The sequence below is a fragment of the Triturus cristatus genome, chromosome 2_1, assembly GCF_964204655.1.
Source record: "Triturus cristatus chromosome 2_1, aTriCri1.1, whole genome shotgun sequence".
NCBI lineage: Eukaryota > Metazoa > Chordata > Amphibia > Caudata > Salamandridae > Triturus > Triturus cristatus.
In genome coordinates this window covers 222,163,807-222,178,961 of record NC_140581.1, presented here as the reverse complement: position 1 = coordinate 222,178,961, position 15,155 = coordinate 222,163,807, and the positions used below count along the sequence as shown (strand labels likewise).

At 39.2% G+C, this 15,155-nt stretch overlaps 1 protein-coding gene and 1 long non-coding RNA gene across 3 annotated transcripts in view; one reads left to right on the top strand and one right to left on the bottom strand.

Moving 5' to 3' along the window:
- LOC146863993 (uncharacterized) overlaps positions 1 to 15,155 on the top strand; it is a 461,517-nt gene that overhangs the window by 344,196 nt on the left and 102,166 nt on the right. The window lies entirely within an intron of this gene.
- Positions 4,927 to 15,155, bottom strand: part of ST8SIA3 (ST8 alpha-N-acetyl-neuraminide alpha-2,8-sialyltransferase 3) — a 61,998-nt gene continuing 51,769 nt past the window's right edge. The window contains exon 4 of the mRNA XM_085630143.1: positions 4,927 to 13,331. Within this exon, the coding sequence (XP_085486269.1) occupies positions 13,049 to 13,331 (283 nt within the window). The 3' untranslated portion in view covers positions 4,927 to 13,048. The remainder of the gene's footprint in view (positions 13,332 to 15,155) is intronic.

Sequence of the window (15,155 nt, the reverse complement as noted above, 5' to 3'; positions counted from 1 at the left end):
AGCGCTGTCATAATCTACTTGGATGTGTTGCTTAGGGTCGTCCCACCAATGTTAATCCAAAGGAAGTGACTGAAATGCTTTCAGTTTTGGAATTACATGATTAAATGCAGTTGAAAGGAGGTGCAAGGAGAGAGCTCGGTTTTTGATGGCTGTGATTGAGGAGGATGTGGTGTCTGGTAAAAATGTTAGGTGGCAGAGACAGGGATGTAGTTGACAGCAAGAATCTATGGGTGTTTCATTGGGCTCTGCAGTATTGCTGATCATACGGGGTACTCTGCAGAAGCATCCTTCAAGAGTGTTTTACTTTGGCATTGTGCATCCATCACACACCCAGGGGAATGGATGGATGAGATGCCAGCCTTGACTGGCACAACTAGCATGCGATATGCTGCTACGTAGTGACAGCAATGGTCTAGCTTGGAACCTATGAGGTGTTTTTCAATGTTTGGGTATTATACAGATTGGATTAAGCAATTAACACTGTTACTGAGCATGAAAGTTGCAGTACACATTTGAAATTTGCTTCCCTTGCATATGTGTTGGAGCAAGCTACCTGTGAGGTTACAGTGTCTTTGTACCTGCCGCTCTTCCTTAACTCTCTTATGATCACCTCTATCTTCTATCATCTGTCCTCTCTGCTAGGATTAGTGTGGTCTTGCTGAATCCTTAGTACATAATTTTCAGCAGCAACTGTTAATTAGCACAGAACTCCAAATGCTTATTGTCCATTTTGTTCACTATCTTTTGCCATTCAGAAATAACCCGCTCTAGGAGTTTATTTTCTGTCCCCGCACTTTGCCTTCTTTTTTTGTGCACCACTTTCGTCAGTGCTAGCATACTTCTGTTCCTATGAACAAGTACTAGTCAAACAAATACATTAATGATGTAATATTTAATTGAATTCCTCAACATATCCCTCTTTTATCCTCCATACCCATGCACTCTCTCCAAGTTTTAAACTACACCCTTTGAAACCATAGAACCTTTCCACCCAATTTGTCTACTCCTGACAACATCTTCCCATCACCCGCTCCAACTGTCAGTCCGCTCTCATTTTCACTTACTCTCCTCCTGCAAATTGTCACTGTCCATTTTTTTATTACCTACACATTCTTGCCTCTTATGATCGACTCAGGCTCCTTTTCCTAACTTTCAAAACCCCTCATGCTACCCCTTGGCTTTCCCCATTACCATATCTTTGATTTGATTGAATTCTTCTTCCCTCTTCACATCCACTCTGCTGCGCCTCTGTTTTTCCACCATTCTTAGACATGCCTTCAATCACCATATCTTAATCTCCACCACAATCCTCAGCACCTTCTTCCCCTCAAATTACTGTGTCTTTCCCTGTTGCTTCTTATTCGAAATACAGCATCATCTTCTACTCTTCCACCGGAGTATGCTCTGTCGTTCCATCTTCCCCATCTGTGTCTCATACTATAAATGGTGCTAGTCTCTCTCCTTGTTGTGTTTCATGCTCTATCATTGTGACCCGCGCTCTTGCGGTCATCAGTAACACCCCCTCAAATGTCTTCACTCACAGTTCTTTGGCTCTGTTCTTCACCATGTTTTCTTCCTTTACTCTCCTTTCTTCTTGCATCTTGTCTTCTAAAAAGCTACACTACCGTACTGTTCTTGCCCCTATCGGACATTTGCCATGTGCTGTATTCCCTTTCTTTACTTTTCTCTCGCTCGGAACCTAAATGCAAGTTGCTATCATCACCCATCCTTTTAGGCATTCTAGCACTTTCTTGTCCTTCATTCTCCAAAGCCTTTTCCACTCTTTTCTTTTCATTTTCCCAGTTCCCTTTCCTGTGTTGCACCGTTCTTCCCTAACCTCTTATCTCTCCTGTTGCACTATCATGGCCCTTTCTCTTCCTCGTACTTTACTTGACCCCCACACCTGTTGACACTGCGCACTCCTTCCTTCTTTTGCTTTTCTCTGTTTTATACCACTTCTAGTGTAAGTGCCATGCTTTCCACTGTTTCAGAGATCTTGTCAGACCTGCTATGCTGTAAATCTCTCATCATGTGTTTCAGTCTTTGCAATTACTGCCATGTGTACCTCTGCAGTCGCCGCACTCTTGGGAGCCCTGCGCTTCCCCATATTAGTGGGTGCCCACTCACCTTCTTTCATATTTGCCTCTGCAACAGCGTCTAAAATATTCCTCTATTTCATAATTCCAGCCATAGTCGGCCGTGATCTCCTTTCTATCTTCCTGTGCTGTCAAAACAAACAAGCATTTGCAATGCAACAGGTCTCACATTACTGAAAGTTTGAGCTATTGGCATTGCTAATAATTATGCAATGCCAATAGCTCAAACTTTCAATAATGCGAAAGCTATTGCATTGCAAATCAATCGCGGCACATGCTCTTTAGCTTTAAAAATCTTAAGGCAAAGCACAGGTGCTGTGATTGTTTCAAAAGTAAAGAAATAGGCCAAACATTTTTTTTCTATTTCTGTACTGTTGAAGCAATCGCGGCAACCTCGCTTTAACTTAAGATGTTCAAAGCTAAAGCCCGGGTGCCGCCATTGCTACAAAAGTAAACAAATAAAAAAACAAATGGTGGTTGCACGCTTTTTTTTTCTATTTATTTACTTTTGTTACAATGGTGTTAGTCAGCTTTAGCTTTAAACATCTTAAGCTAAAGTGTCTTGTTGCTGCAATTGCTTAAGAAGTAAACAATCAGACAAAAAAAGGCATTGGGCGCATTTTTGTTTTCTATTTCTTTCTTTTTGAAGCAAGCGTGGCACCTGGGCTTTAGCTTAAGATGTTTAAAGCTAAAGCAGGGTGTGCTGCCATTTAAGAAAATAAAACAAAAACAGAAAAAAAGGTATGTGGCTGAGTGGCAAGCCGCAAATAACAATATAAAAGTGCGGCCGCCATTATTGGGACTGAGGTGTGCCGCGCTGGTTAAATCAAAGCGTTGGGGGAAGAGTGAGAAAGGGATTTAACAAAATAGTGGGCATGGCCATAATTAAAACCTCCAAATTAGCAACAAATGGAACAGAGGTAGTCCTCAGGGGAGGCTACACCAAGAGAAAATGCGGTACTAAGGAGAGACTACTAAGTCTATTGACCAATGAAAAGCCACCATTTACAAAGGAAATTAACAGGAGCCAATTAAAAGTGGGCAGACCTTCATGCCCATATCCTGAATACAGCATGTCTCGAAGAGACAGCGCAAGCACTGCTTCTGCGAGGCCTTAAAAATGGGGGTAATGTGGCACCATACAGCCCAATGTGGAAAGGTACTGTGTAGCATAGGGTATTTGACAAGTTACGCTTACGCTCTTCAGATCAGCTGCACAGTCTCTAACGCTTTTCTCTAACACCTTAGGCTTAATGTGCTCGGCTGCCTTCTTCGAAAGAAAAAAATCATTTTTAAATGAGACCCATTTTTTCTCAATGGACAAAAGTTCGAACTGCTCCCTTCCTCATCCCTGGCCACTTCTGTTGTTGCACATGGACACCTTTTCTAGAAAGAACTCCCTCTTGCTCTTGTGTTCCCGCTTGTATCCCCTCCAAAGCACCTTGACCCGGAGACGTTTGTCTCGTATCTATTAATGCAATAGTGTTGCTGTTCAGGGATCAAAATCTGAAGTTCAACAGGGTTCTGACTCATCACCAGAAACCTATGGCGATGAAATTCTCTTGAGATATCACAAAGTGTTTGCACTGTTGCTATTTAATACTAAAGCATTAAATGTGGCTACCGCTTTTAAGCTTTTCTATTTTTTTATAAGCTAATCTATTCAAATGTTATAACAATTAAAAAAAACTAGAGCACAAGAAAATGAAACCGATAGAAGAGAAACTGGGCCTGCTCCTAGATCTTAGTGTGGGATGTTGTGATTCAAAACTATTAATGTAGTGCTTATATTTATTGGTGGAGGAATTGTAGATGTATCCCAAGTAGAGTGAATGGTGCTTCAATGGCATAAACCGTATTGAGGTATAAAAAAAAGGATATGTTTCTTTCATGTGATTGCTGAGATGTTTTCATATTCTGGTAGTGGGTATTTGAAAAGATGAACTGACTATTACTATATTAAAATAATTTTTAAATGTTTCACTCTGGAAGCTCGTAATTTAAGAATGCTGAATTGAAATATTGCAGATATAGATTTTGGTAATTGGAAATGTAAAAACCTTTACAATGATCTATTTCTACTTCAAAAATGGCTGTTATTGTTTATATCTCAGTTTAGATACATAGTAGTGAGTTCCGATGATGTAACTTTGTCCTTAGGTTTAGTGATAGGTGCATGGCTGGGCAGTGTACGTGAGCCAAGGCACCTGTGTGTGTGCACTATCAAAGCATCATTGAATGTGTGCAGATCAGATGACTAAGCTAAGGGACAGAGCTTCTGGTGGGTACCTCTCTGAAATGTTCTTTATATTTATACTTATTTACAGCTTGTGCACGTTTCATGGAATAATCTGCATTTAAGATACCACCTTGCTTCCATTCAGCTTCAATGCAGCACATACACACAGGAACCTGTGCAGAAGTTGGATATGAAAAGGGTTATCCAATTAAGGTTGTCTTTTTCACAACATCACACTTAGTACTCTGTGCAGTGTCTGGAAATATGCATGGGAGTACAACTCACACACTAACAAGCTGGGACCACCCCCATCTAGTGGTACAAGTTAATATTCACACTTAGAGGCTCCTCTCTCCATTAATACTATGTAAGCCACAGTCATTTGTTGGAAAATGTATTAGTTGTAAAAATGCAAAGATCACCGAAGCCTCATTTTGGAAGAAACCTGCTTCATTCTGGTGTATATGAGATATATGAGTGTATATGAGGTCAAAACATGTTTTGACAGCTGAAAGATGCCAATTCCATTCTTTCAAGCACAACAATATATGTCCGGATAGCCTTATGTAATTATTTCAATAGAACACAACACAGGGTTAACAACTTATTTTATTGGCAGTGAGCATTATTGTTACATGACATACAAATATGCCCCTTAGAACACTTTCTCATTGTAAATTTTATACAAAATGAAAATTGAGAATATCAACAATGTATGCACTGAACACATTCTGCAGTTTGTGGAAACAAAATGCAAAGAAACCAATATTACTGGTTACATACGATAACAAAAGATAACTCAAACTTCAGATTTTTACCAATCTTCAGTGCACAATACAACATTTCATTTCAAACAATGCATTCAATAGTGTGGTTTGGCACATGAGTTAATGTTGCAGGCACAGTTACATTGAACAATAGCATTGCATGAGGATCTTGAATGGATCCTTTTATTTTGTTCACACATTAATGTTGAAGTGAGTATACAGGGCATATTTACCCCAAACTAAAAAACACACTCTTCATCAAAAGCCAAAATATTTACATATATTTTTTTTAAATAATAAATTGCTCTTAATATTACAAGGACAAGTGCAATGGGATTTGTGCTGTCTCGAAACTGTGTTTTGTAGATGGGAACAAATATTGTTAAAATTGAGTCAGTGGTGGTCGGGATACAAATGTATTTGTCATTATTAAAGTTGTGTCTTAAGGTTAAAGGTCGCTAACTTTTACAATTCTTGGATTTTAACCTAACACCAATGTATTGGAACAGAAGCACCAATATACAATTCTGAATTCAAGTTTGACCAAACCGAAGCCAAATTTTCAAGGAAATCTTACATTTCCACCAAGTAGTTTATGTAGTAAATTTATGATTTTATGAAAATGTCAAAAAAGTCCAGGAGTACTCCTAGGAACCTCACACATAAAAGTAAACTATACTGGTGTAATTCTAAGGAGGAGTATCCCGTTTGTAAGTATAAATTACTGTTTTCTTAATGGTACACATACATTTACACTTGTATTTCATGCCACCTAAATCCATCTTAGGTAAAACATGAGGTTGCTACTCGTGTCCAGTGTTTGGATCAGTAACAGTAAAATATTTGCTATGAAATGTTTGAAATGAATTGCAAAGCAAAATGAAAACACCAGAAAAGTAGGAGTGGAAATGTTGAAGTGCTGTTGTAAAAGATTTGAGATGTTTAAGTTTATCACTTTTACATTTCAACAGTGCATGAATTTTCACCAGCTGCAACACTCTGTCCACCTCTTGGATATGTAGAATAATAGGGGCATGATAAAGCAGGATACAAAAAATCCAAAATTAATTGTAATTTTCAAAGATCTTTTTTAATTAACCCATTCTAATTATAATGATTATGATTAAAAACTGAATTATGTAGGATTAGCCCATTCTAATTATAATGATTATGATTAAAAATGGTATTCTGTAGGATTAGCCCAAAATACAGACTTATTGGACTGACATACTGGGCGAGTTATATAAGATACTAAGGGAAACTATCCCAGAGGACCTCAAGTATGTCCTTTTAGGTATACCAACAGCGGTTGGTGTCTAACTAGCCAAGCTCCTTTTTCGGAAATCTGCGTCTAATGGTGGCAAATAGGGACATGATCAAATATTGGGGAGCCTCAGAGCAGCAAACCCTCCGGGAATGGAAAAAAGGGATTGAGCACTACATGGTGGCTGAAATGGTCACATACACAGCCAAAGGATGCCCGAAGATGTTCCAAACATATGGGGACAGTGGATGAAATATTACGGTGCAGACCTGGGGGATAGAGAGAGGGCTCCTTTCAACACTGTCCCACTAATTTATGGTAGCAACCTGTGAACCACAACATATTATTTGAAGACTGAATGATAGTGGAGAATAACTTCAAAAATGTACTGTACTCATGCAAACTCTGTACGAATGTATTCCCACTCCAATGCAGTTGTGGTTGTTGGTGCGTGATTGAGCACCTAGTACTGTTTGACTAAAGATCTAATACAATTATTTTTGTTTTTAAATAAAAATAAAACTGTATTAGGTATGACTTTATAGCATTTTCTAGATGTATAAACTTCTGATTTGATTTAAAAATACAATCTACAGCGTTTTCCTCACTTTTTGCAGTTTTTGGATCTACAAAGATCTTTTTGCAGAACTGCACACATTTAAGCATATTTTAAAAAATAGTTTAGTTCTTGATTTACTATAGTGACTTGTACATTTACTGAGAGTCAGTTGTCTGGTGCCTTATTCTTGTGTTTCTACAATACCTTGGTAAGAGTAACCAAATGCTGTATTTTATCAACTTAAAGAAAATAATGTTAAAAGATTAACGTTCTGTAAAAAGTTCTGCATAAAAACACTTTGAAAAAAATAAGAAAACTTTCAATTATGCCATTTTCAATAATCTTACGTCTAGAAATGGAAAGGCATGCTGCAGTCCAAATATGCTAGTAATACAGAATATAACTTACTGTGAACATAACTCATTTGATTATTCCATAATAATTGCCACAATAAAAAATCTATTCTAGCTAGTATGCCAAACATCTTCATAGAATAGCATCAGGTGGCCACAGTGACTCGCGCAGCCCTGTCAAGTAATGCCCGCTATGTCTTATTTAATGAAACATGCACCAGTGAAATGTGCTTACACACAGTGATATTTAATACTGCTGGTGAATATTATACAGTAATGTGACAACATTAATTTATGACGCAAACAACACTCAGTTCAAAATGTCAATATTGTGAATTAATAAAATAGCAACAAAAAACAGGAACCTGAAAACACCTTTCCTCTTTGTATGCAACTGCATGGGACTGAAGAAAATAGTTTTCTCTTGTGCAAAATTTATACTGTTGGCAAACAATAGAATACATATTATTCTGCACCTCGGCACTTATGTTGTGTATACTAGAAAAAGAGCATGACAGGTCCTAAAATACTGTTCAGATAAAACAACTGCTCAACCAATTTTAACATGCGTAACATTAAGCATGTTTGGTAGGAAAGGTTAGTGCTTGACGCTGTATGGGCCCACTATTCACAAATACATTCATCTGGCCAAGAAAAAAATAGGACTAAAGTTATACTAACGTCACACAAAGTTGCTGGCATTTGTGGAAAATACCTGTTGTTAAATGATCATCCCCCAATCTCAACCTCCACACATAAATCCACAAATCCTCCATCCACCTTCATGCTTCTGAAACATGACTAAATGAATTTGAAATTGGAAAGAAAAGAAGAGACTTTTTAATCTTAGTCAAAAAGGTTCACCTTAGACATTACATTCTTGAGCCGGACATCTCCCCACTTCATAGAGGAAGTTGGGAGATGGACATCATCACCCAGTGAGGAAGCTCCTGACATGGTATACGTTGCTCCAATGACATCACATCAGAAGGTGAGCCCTAATTGAACTGACTAAACAATGCAGGGGTCTGAACAACGCACAAGCCAGGAACTATTGGGGCACATTACGCAATGACGTGATGAAGGTGGTCTGTTGAATAATGAACAGTGGAACAGGACTGAATGAGGAATTAGGGCCAATGAATCCCGCAGCCTCATTTAAAGATGGAACATTACCAGACACATACAAGACAATCTCCACTAGGCCATTAGGGGATGACATGAACTAAAAACGTTTATGGAAAAGAGAGGTAGAGGCTGAATTGATTAGTAAATAGATTGACTTACTGTAAGAGGCCAATTTGGCTGTCATGTGTATGTTCTGATATTTGAACTCATCTCACTTTAGTCAGCAGCCACTTGGTACCCCCAATTGTGTTTCATTGGTATGTAAATGGCATAATAGTGTAAATAACTAGGCAATGTGAATAAAGTGCCAGGGTGGCACCAAATGAAATTATCTATAGAAATGTTCCATGCATTACAGTGAACCAAACTAAATCCAACTGAGCATAGTGTAACCTACTAATGTTTTGGAAAGGATCAATACAAAGAAGAAAAGAGATGCTGCTGGACAAATTGAAAGGAAGATCTAGGCCATGTCGGGACAAAATGCTCATGTGTAATACAACATAAAAGCCCCATGATTCCTCACTGTCTGAAAAACAAGACCTTTGCAAATAGATTCATATCAGTCATGTTCAAAACAACGTTTTGCCATTTCCCTCTCCAAATCAAGGCACTGGCTCAATTCTACTACTATCTAATACAAAGGTTTCTTCTTAAATCAATCTTTACTAAACAGTAAAGTTCAAGAGTGGGTGAAAGAAGGATAAAACGCCCACATTTTCCTACATTGACCTAGCTTGTCTGTTCCCAGTATGGCAAGATGTCATGAAAAATGGCCCACAGAACATTTCAGTTTTCTAGTGCATTCTCGACATGTATGCATCAATTTTCAGCCCCAAATGAAATAGGAAATGAACTAGTTTGTGTTTCACATCCTGCCAGTAGAATATGAACATCATGGTCTCTATGTTTTAAAGGTTGGGTGCTCATTGACAGGTCCCCAAGGCTTAACCAAGACAGATTTTCTTTTTTTTTAACGATACAAATTCAGCAATTTGGAATTTAATTCAACAGAGTACAAGTGTGCCATTAACATGCATCTAAACCTCATGCCCTCCCCTCTCTAAGTCAGATATTTTCTATACCTCTCCCCTTTCTAAGTCCGATTTTCTGTATAATCAAAGAGTCAGCAAATGATCACCCATTCAGATCCAAATTTTTCTCATGTATATTATTCGGAAATGTCGTAGACATCAACTGTATAGGAGTGTCAGCGAGTGCCCTAGTTTGAAAAAGTAATTTTAAGCTTTGCAGCGTGAAAAGTAAGTAAAATAGCTTTACTGTTTCCAGTAAATATGAAACAATGCAAACAGTTACACAGTGCATGAGTAGATCTTTTTAAAAATAGAAACCTAATTGATTATTTCTGTGCGTAACAGCTGTGGCACGTGCAATTTAGCTCAACTATCATTTCATGATAGGGTCAGAATAATGTAGTTATCCAGTATACAAAACGTCATTTTGAAAACTACACTTATCTCATCACAAAATGTAAGTTTCAATATTGTTTAGTAAATGACAGTCTTAACTATTAAAAATATTGGCTTTCAATTGAGTTATTATCTACAAAGTTCATCGAGGAGCAATGTATAAAAACAAGCTTCCTATTAATTAAGATTCATTTTTATATTTTGTTACTTTTGGGTGTTTTTTTCTGCACAAAATCCAACAATTGGATTTTTTCCAAAAACTGACTTGACAATGCACCATACATTCTCATATATCAAAAAATTACATGCATGTCTGCATGTCCATTCCTGTGTAGGTACTTGGACTGTAAGCAGTACGTTTGAGCGCATTCGCATTTTATTAAGATGCACTGTGATGTATGCAGTTAGACATGCAATGCAGCTATCTATTCGACCACTTTATCACTGTCATTGAATAACGCAAAGACCATAAACATAGTTATGTTGGCTGGCTTGCCAATGCTAGTGGTCAAGTGCAACCTCTTCAGAGTCTTTACTTAAAGAAGGTATGTTTGATTTGTCCTCTTAAATGCCATTCCTTGGAGCTTTATTTAAGAATTAAATTTGGCATGAGTTCTTTGTGAGAAAAATATGAATAACTTGCTTTTCTGCAACACTTTGTATGAAGGGGTTCCACTCTCCAGGCCCTTGAAAAGGTGATACTATTTTGCAATTTAATGCTGCTCAATTTACCAACCTCAGAACAATGGAAAGCAGAGTTGATCTTGCTGTAATTGGAAATTCAAGGGCATAACATCTGTCACTGAACCATGCTGCAAGCAGTGGTTGCTCTAATTTCCAATTGGCACTTGCCCCATAATGATGCCAGCTCCTTCATGTTAGTGACTAGGGATACTTCAAAAGTGAGTGGATAAGCAGGTTGTACAAAGCTGTATCACTATTTCCGTGTACAGCTTTTAACTACAAAATGACCAAGACATCTTGACAATTAAAACATCTGTTTGACTTGAATGACTGCAGCATACAATACAATAACATCCCTAGTGTATGTTGTTTACAACTCTTTACTTATCCACTAAATCCCACATAGGCATGTTTACTTTCATAAATTGAAGAGGAACACACATGAAGACTAGGGGACAGATGAGGGAAAACTTGACTTGGCCCAGTGACAATGGAGCAGCTCACTGATACCTAGCCACACATCTGTGCTTCAATAACTTACTTTTAAGAGACATGTACCATGTTTCCTTACGTACAACAAGAAGGAGTGATTCCTGAGGAAAGGCCGACTTGACTTACCGAGTCCAGAATAAATACGTTGATGGTGGAATGGAAACAGGACACTTGAAAGCATGAGTCAGCTAAATACATTAGAGGATAGTGGATTTAATCAGTTTGATATGTGATCATTAAATGTAGGCTTTCTGAAGCTCCTTTGAGAAGGACTGTGCTTCAAATCGAGATGTATAATCTTTTAACCTATGTATCCATCTTGGATTTTGTAAAAAGCACGTCTACCCTACATCATCTTTGAGGTTCTGTAGCAGGACAGCTACCCAAACATAAGACAGCAGGTGTATATTCTTTTTATTCGGTATGCCAACTACCAATGTATCTAAAGGTTTAAGAAATTCCATCCTACTCAGAAAGCATTTACCTAAGATGAATACAAATACTGACTCTTCTAGCTCTCACCTAATAAGCAGGATCAAGTGCAGCTGGTAAAGTAGCAGTTAGTAACAGTCCAAGCTCCAACACAGTCAGAGGCAAAGGACTCCAAACCCGTAATCCTGACATAACTGAGATGTGATTAACCTGCTGGAAAGAGAAGATAAAAGTTAGGAGAGGGCATTATGGGCGTATGTCTTAGCAAAAGATAACCACTGAATCCCTGGGATGTCTACAATAATGGAAATCCATGATGTCAGGCAAACTAAGTAGAGGATTGCTAATTTCCTAAATTTGATAGTTCATGGGCTTTCTTTGACAAAAATGTGTAAAAAGATTTTGGGGAATTTTGGCTGGTGCTTGATTAGATTTTGTTTGTATGAATCAACACGACTAGTATTAACATTCAACGTTGACTAGTATTAACATTCAATGTTGATTAGTTTTCCTGGGATAACTATGCAGTAAACTGCCATGAGACATTCTCAAGAATAGGAGTGGTTAAAAGAGAGCACGAACTCTCTAAAGATACAAAAGGAGGGGGTATTAGAAGCCTAAGAAAGCAGCAACCCTTGCTCTCACAGTGACTGGTAAGAATGCCTGTGTACTTTCCCCATGACTAATAAAAGTGCTGTTTGCCCAGCAATGTGTGCAAGAACTCGTAGCTCATTAAAAAGATGCCAGATATCAGGAGAAAGTTCTTTACCCTCAATCTCATCTTCTAAAGTACTTACAATGGATCCCAAATATAAGCAAACTCCTAACATTCTATTCAACATAAATGAGGAAATTGACTTGGGGAAATTGATCAACAGAAGAGCCCACCACAAATAATTAAAGCTTACAGGTTGACATGGTGTGTGTGTATAATGCCCAGTTATAGAATAAAACCTAATAAAAACAAAACTTTTTAAGATATGTACTATATATGTGCAAATAATGGATGTTTTACCATCTGCATTTTGGTGTGCTTGCATACATTGGCAGATGGGCATGATTTGCATTCTAATCCCACTAGCTAGAGAAAAGTGCACACTGACCTTAACTAATATTAGAATTAATAAATTAAGAGAAAGTATTTAATGCACATCCGTGTTACTCTAGGACTGCAGGGCCTGAAAGCTTTTACTGAAAAGAATTGTATCTTACTTCTTACTTAGTTGCGACTTACTCATGACTTGAATTTACAGAAGACAGACATGCGTACCAGCAGAGCAAAAGCTTTGTTAAGTCAGGCCCTTAAAATCTATATCCTACAAGAACATACTTAAAACATATATTTAGCAGCAGGTTCATAAATTTAAATCTCCTATAAGAAATCCTATAAATATACTGGTAGTTGTCTCTTTACTGGGTATTTATGACAATTCTGTTGAACATGTACACATTACTAAAAATGCCAAAAATGTTGAAATAACTGAAAGGGTCAAAAAAGGAATCTACACATTCTATATCATCGAATTGCGTTCTATTTTTACGTATGCTGAATTCAGCTTTGGGCACTTCAAACAATCATTTGGCACTTCAAATATTTTAAGTCCTTAGGCACAATGTGACAAAGTTAGCTTAGTAAGTCCTTCTCCGTGCATCTTATACAGCAGCTTAAACTCAGCTGGCAGCTGGTGGGATTCCTGCCACTTGGTAGTAAACTTTGTTCCTTTTTTGTCATAGTAATGGTATGGGAGGTCTTTTCCTGTGTTGGGATCCCATCCAAATGGCCAGAATCCATACAAGTGGATCTCCTCGCAAATGGCAGATGCAAGAGTGTACATTAGAATACCTGTGCTCAGTCGTTTCGGTGCCAGGTGCTTGTTTTTCCAATACCTGCAGAAAAAGAAGAATCATTGATTCAATTAAATAGGGGTCTAGAAAGCAGAATATTCTGTCAAACTAGAGAAAGCATCTTATGGCTGTTCTCCACAGGCTTGTGCAGCAGCACAAGGTAAACAATAAACATCAATTACTTACAGGTATGTGCCTCATGTTGATCAAGGTTGTAGTAACCTTTCAGTAATGCATGTTGGATCTGGCACCCAGCATGACCAAAGACCATGCCCAGTGGCTCTCTCTTGGATGATTGGTATATGACATGGTTGCAAGCCAAAGCCAAAAGTAATGCACTATGCCTAGAGTCTGCTGGGTGTGAATGAAGCTCATGCCCTGCAGTCTCTGGAATCATGGGGACCAGATGCAGATTAAGCACTGGTTATGGTCAAAGTCGATGCTGAGCAAGCTCTGGAGTGAGACTGGATTGGGTGCAGCTTATGGTAGACTGCCACACCCTGTGCCCAGAACCCATTGGGCACAGCATGACATAAGGATTCAGGTGCCAGAATTACTGAGTTCAGGTCATGGTCCAAGATCATCAACTGAACTCAGAACCTACAGTGCATAGTCAAAGACCATACTCAGTTGATTCTCGTGTCAGGAGAACTTGAAGCAGGAATGCCACATCCCCTTTCAGCCGGTGAGATCAAGGTTCAGGGGTATTTGGCAGCAGATGTGAGTAAAGGTGACAGACACATCAATCCTTAAGAAACACTTTATGAATTCCGTCTCCAATTCCATTCCATTTCCTATACTCCATCACACAAATCTAGTTCATGTAATCACTGGGGAGAAACGTGGCCATGTTCTGTGGAGGGACTCACAATCAGGTTGGCAGTATTACCAATATCTCAGCTCTCCTACTCACTTTGTTTCCATCCACCAAGATTGGTGTTTGTTCTCAACCCACCACCACCCTCTTATTAGACTAAAGAAAATACTATACACTGCTGTCAGTTTGTACTCTAAAATCCTTTTAGGGCCTGAGTATGACTTTGGCGGTCTTCCAGTGGCACTGCCACAGTGCCGTCTGCTGGAGGACCGCCAAAGTCGTGGTGAGCTCCCCCGCCGGACTTAGAGTTGAATCTAGGTCAGGTGGGTGGTTCTGTGGCGTTCTCACAGTGGTGGGCTGTTAGGCTCTTAGGAGAGCCTAACATGCAGCCCGCCGAAGTGATAGCACCTGCAGCATGTTGCACATGCATGCCACACCGTGCAGGAATGGTGGTGCAATTGCAGGTGGGCACAACATGGCCCCACCGCATGCACCCCCAAACCCAGATCAGGCAGAGGTCCTATTAGGGCCCCCTTAGTTGCCTCTCCACCACCCTTTTCTTGGTAGGCTCACTACCATGAAAATGGTGGTGAAAAGTCAACTCAGAATATGCTTGGCGGTGCCTGCAGAGGCACCGCCAGCAAATTCATGCCGGTTGCAAAGGGCTGGGCGAGCGAGATCCTTGATCCCGGCGGTCTCGTTGCGATCCAACCACCATGCTCTGAATACTGTGGGCACAACCGCAGTGTGGCTGTGGTCGGACGGCGGTTCTATGAACCGCCGTACCTGTAATTAGGCCCTAAGTCTTCAGTCTTATCCAACACAATTTTATCTCAGTGTATGGATTTAACCCCTTGTGTCCTGATTCTTGTTAAATTCCTTTGTTTATAACCAACCACGGCTGGTGTAGGTAAGGGAGGTGGGGCAGGTGGGGGCGTGGCAGGGGATAGGAGGGGTGACGTCAACAGATGACGACAAGGGAAAATAAAGTAAAATAAATAAATAAAACCACTTGCCTTGCGCTCGCGACATCGAGTGCAAGGTAAGTG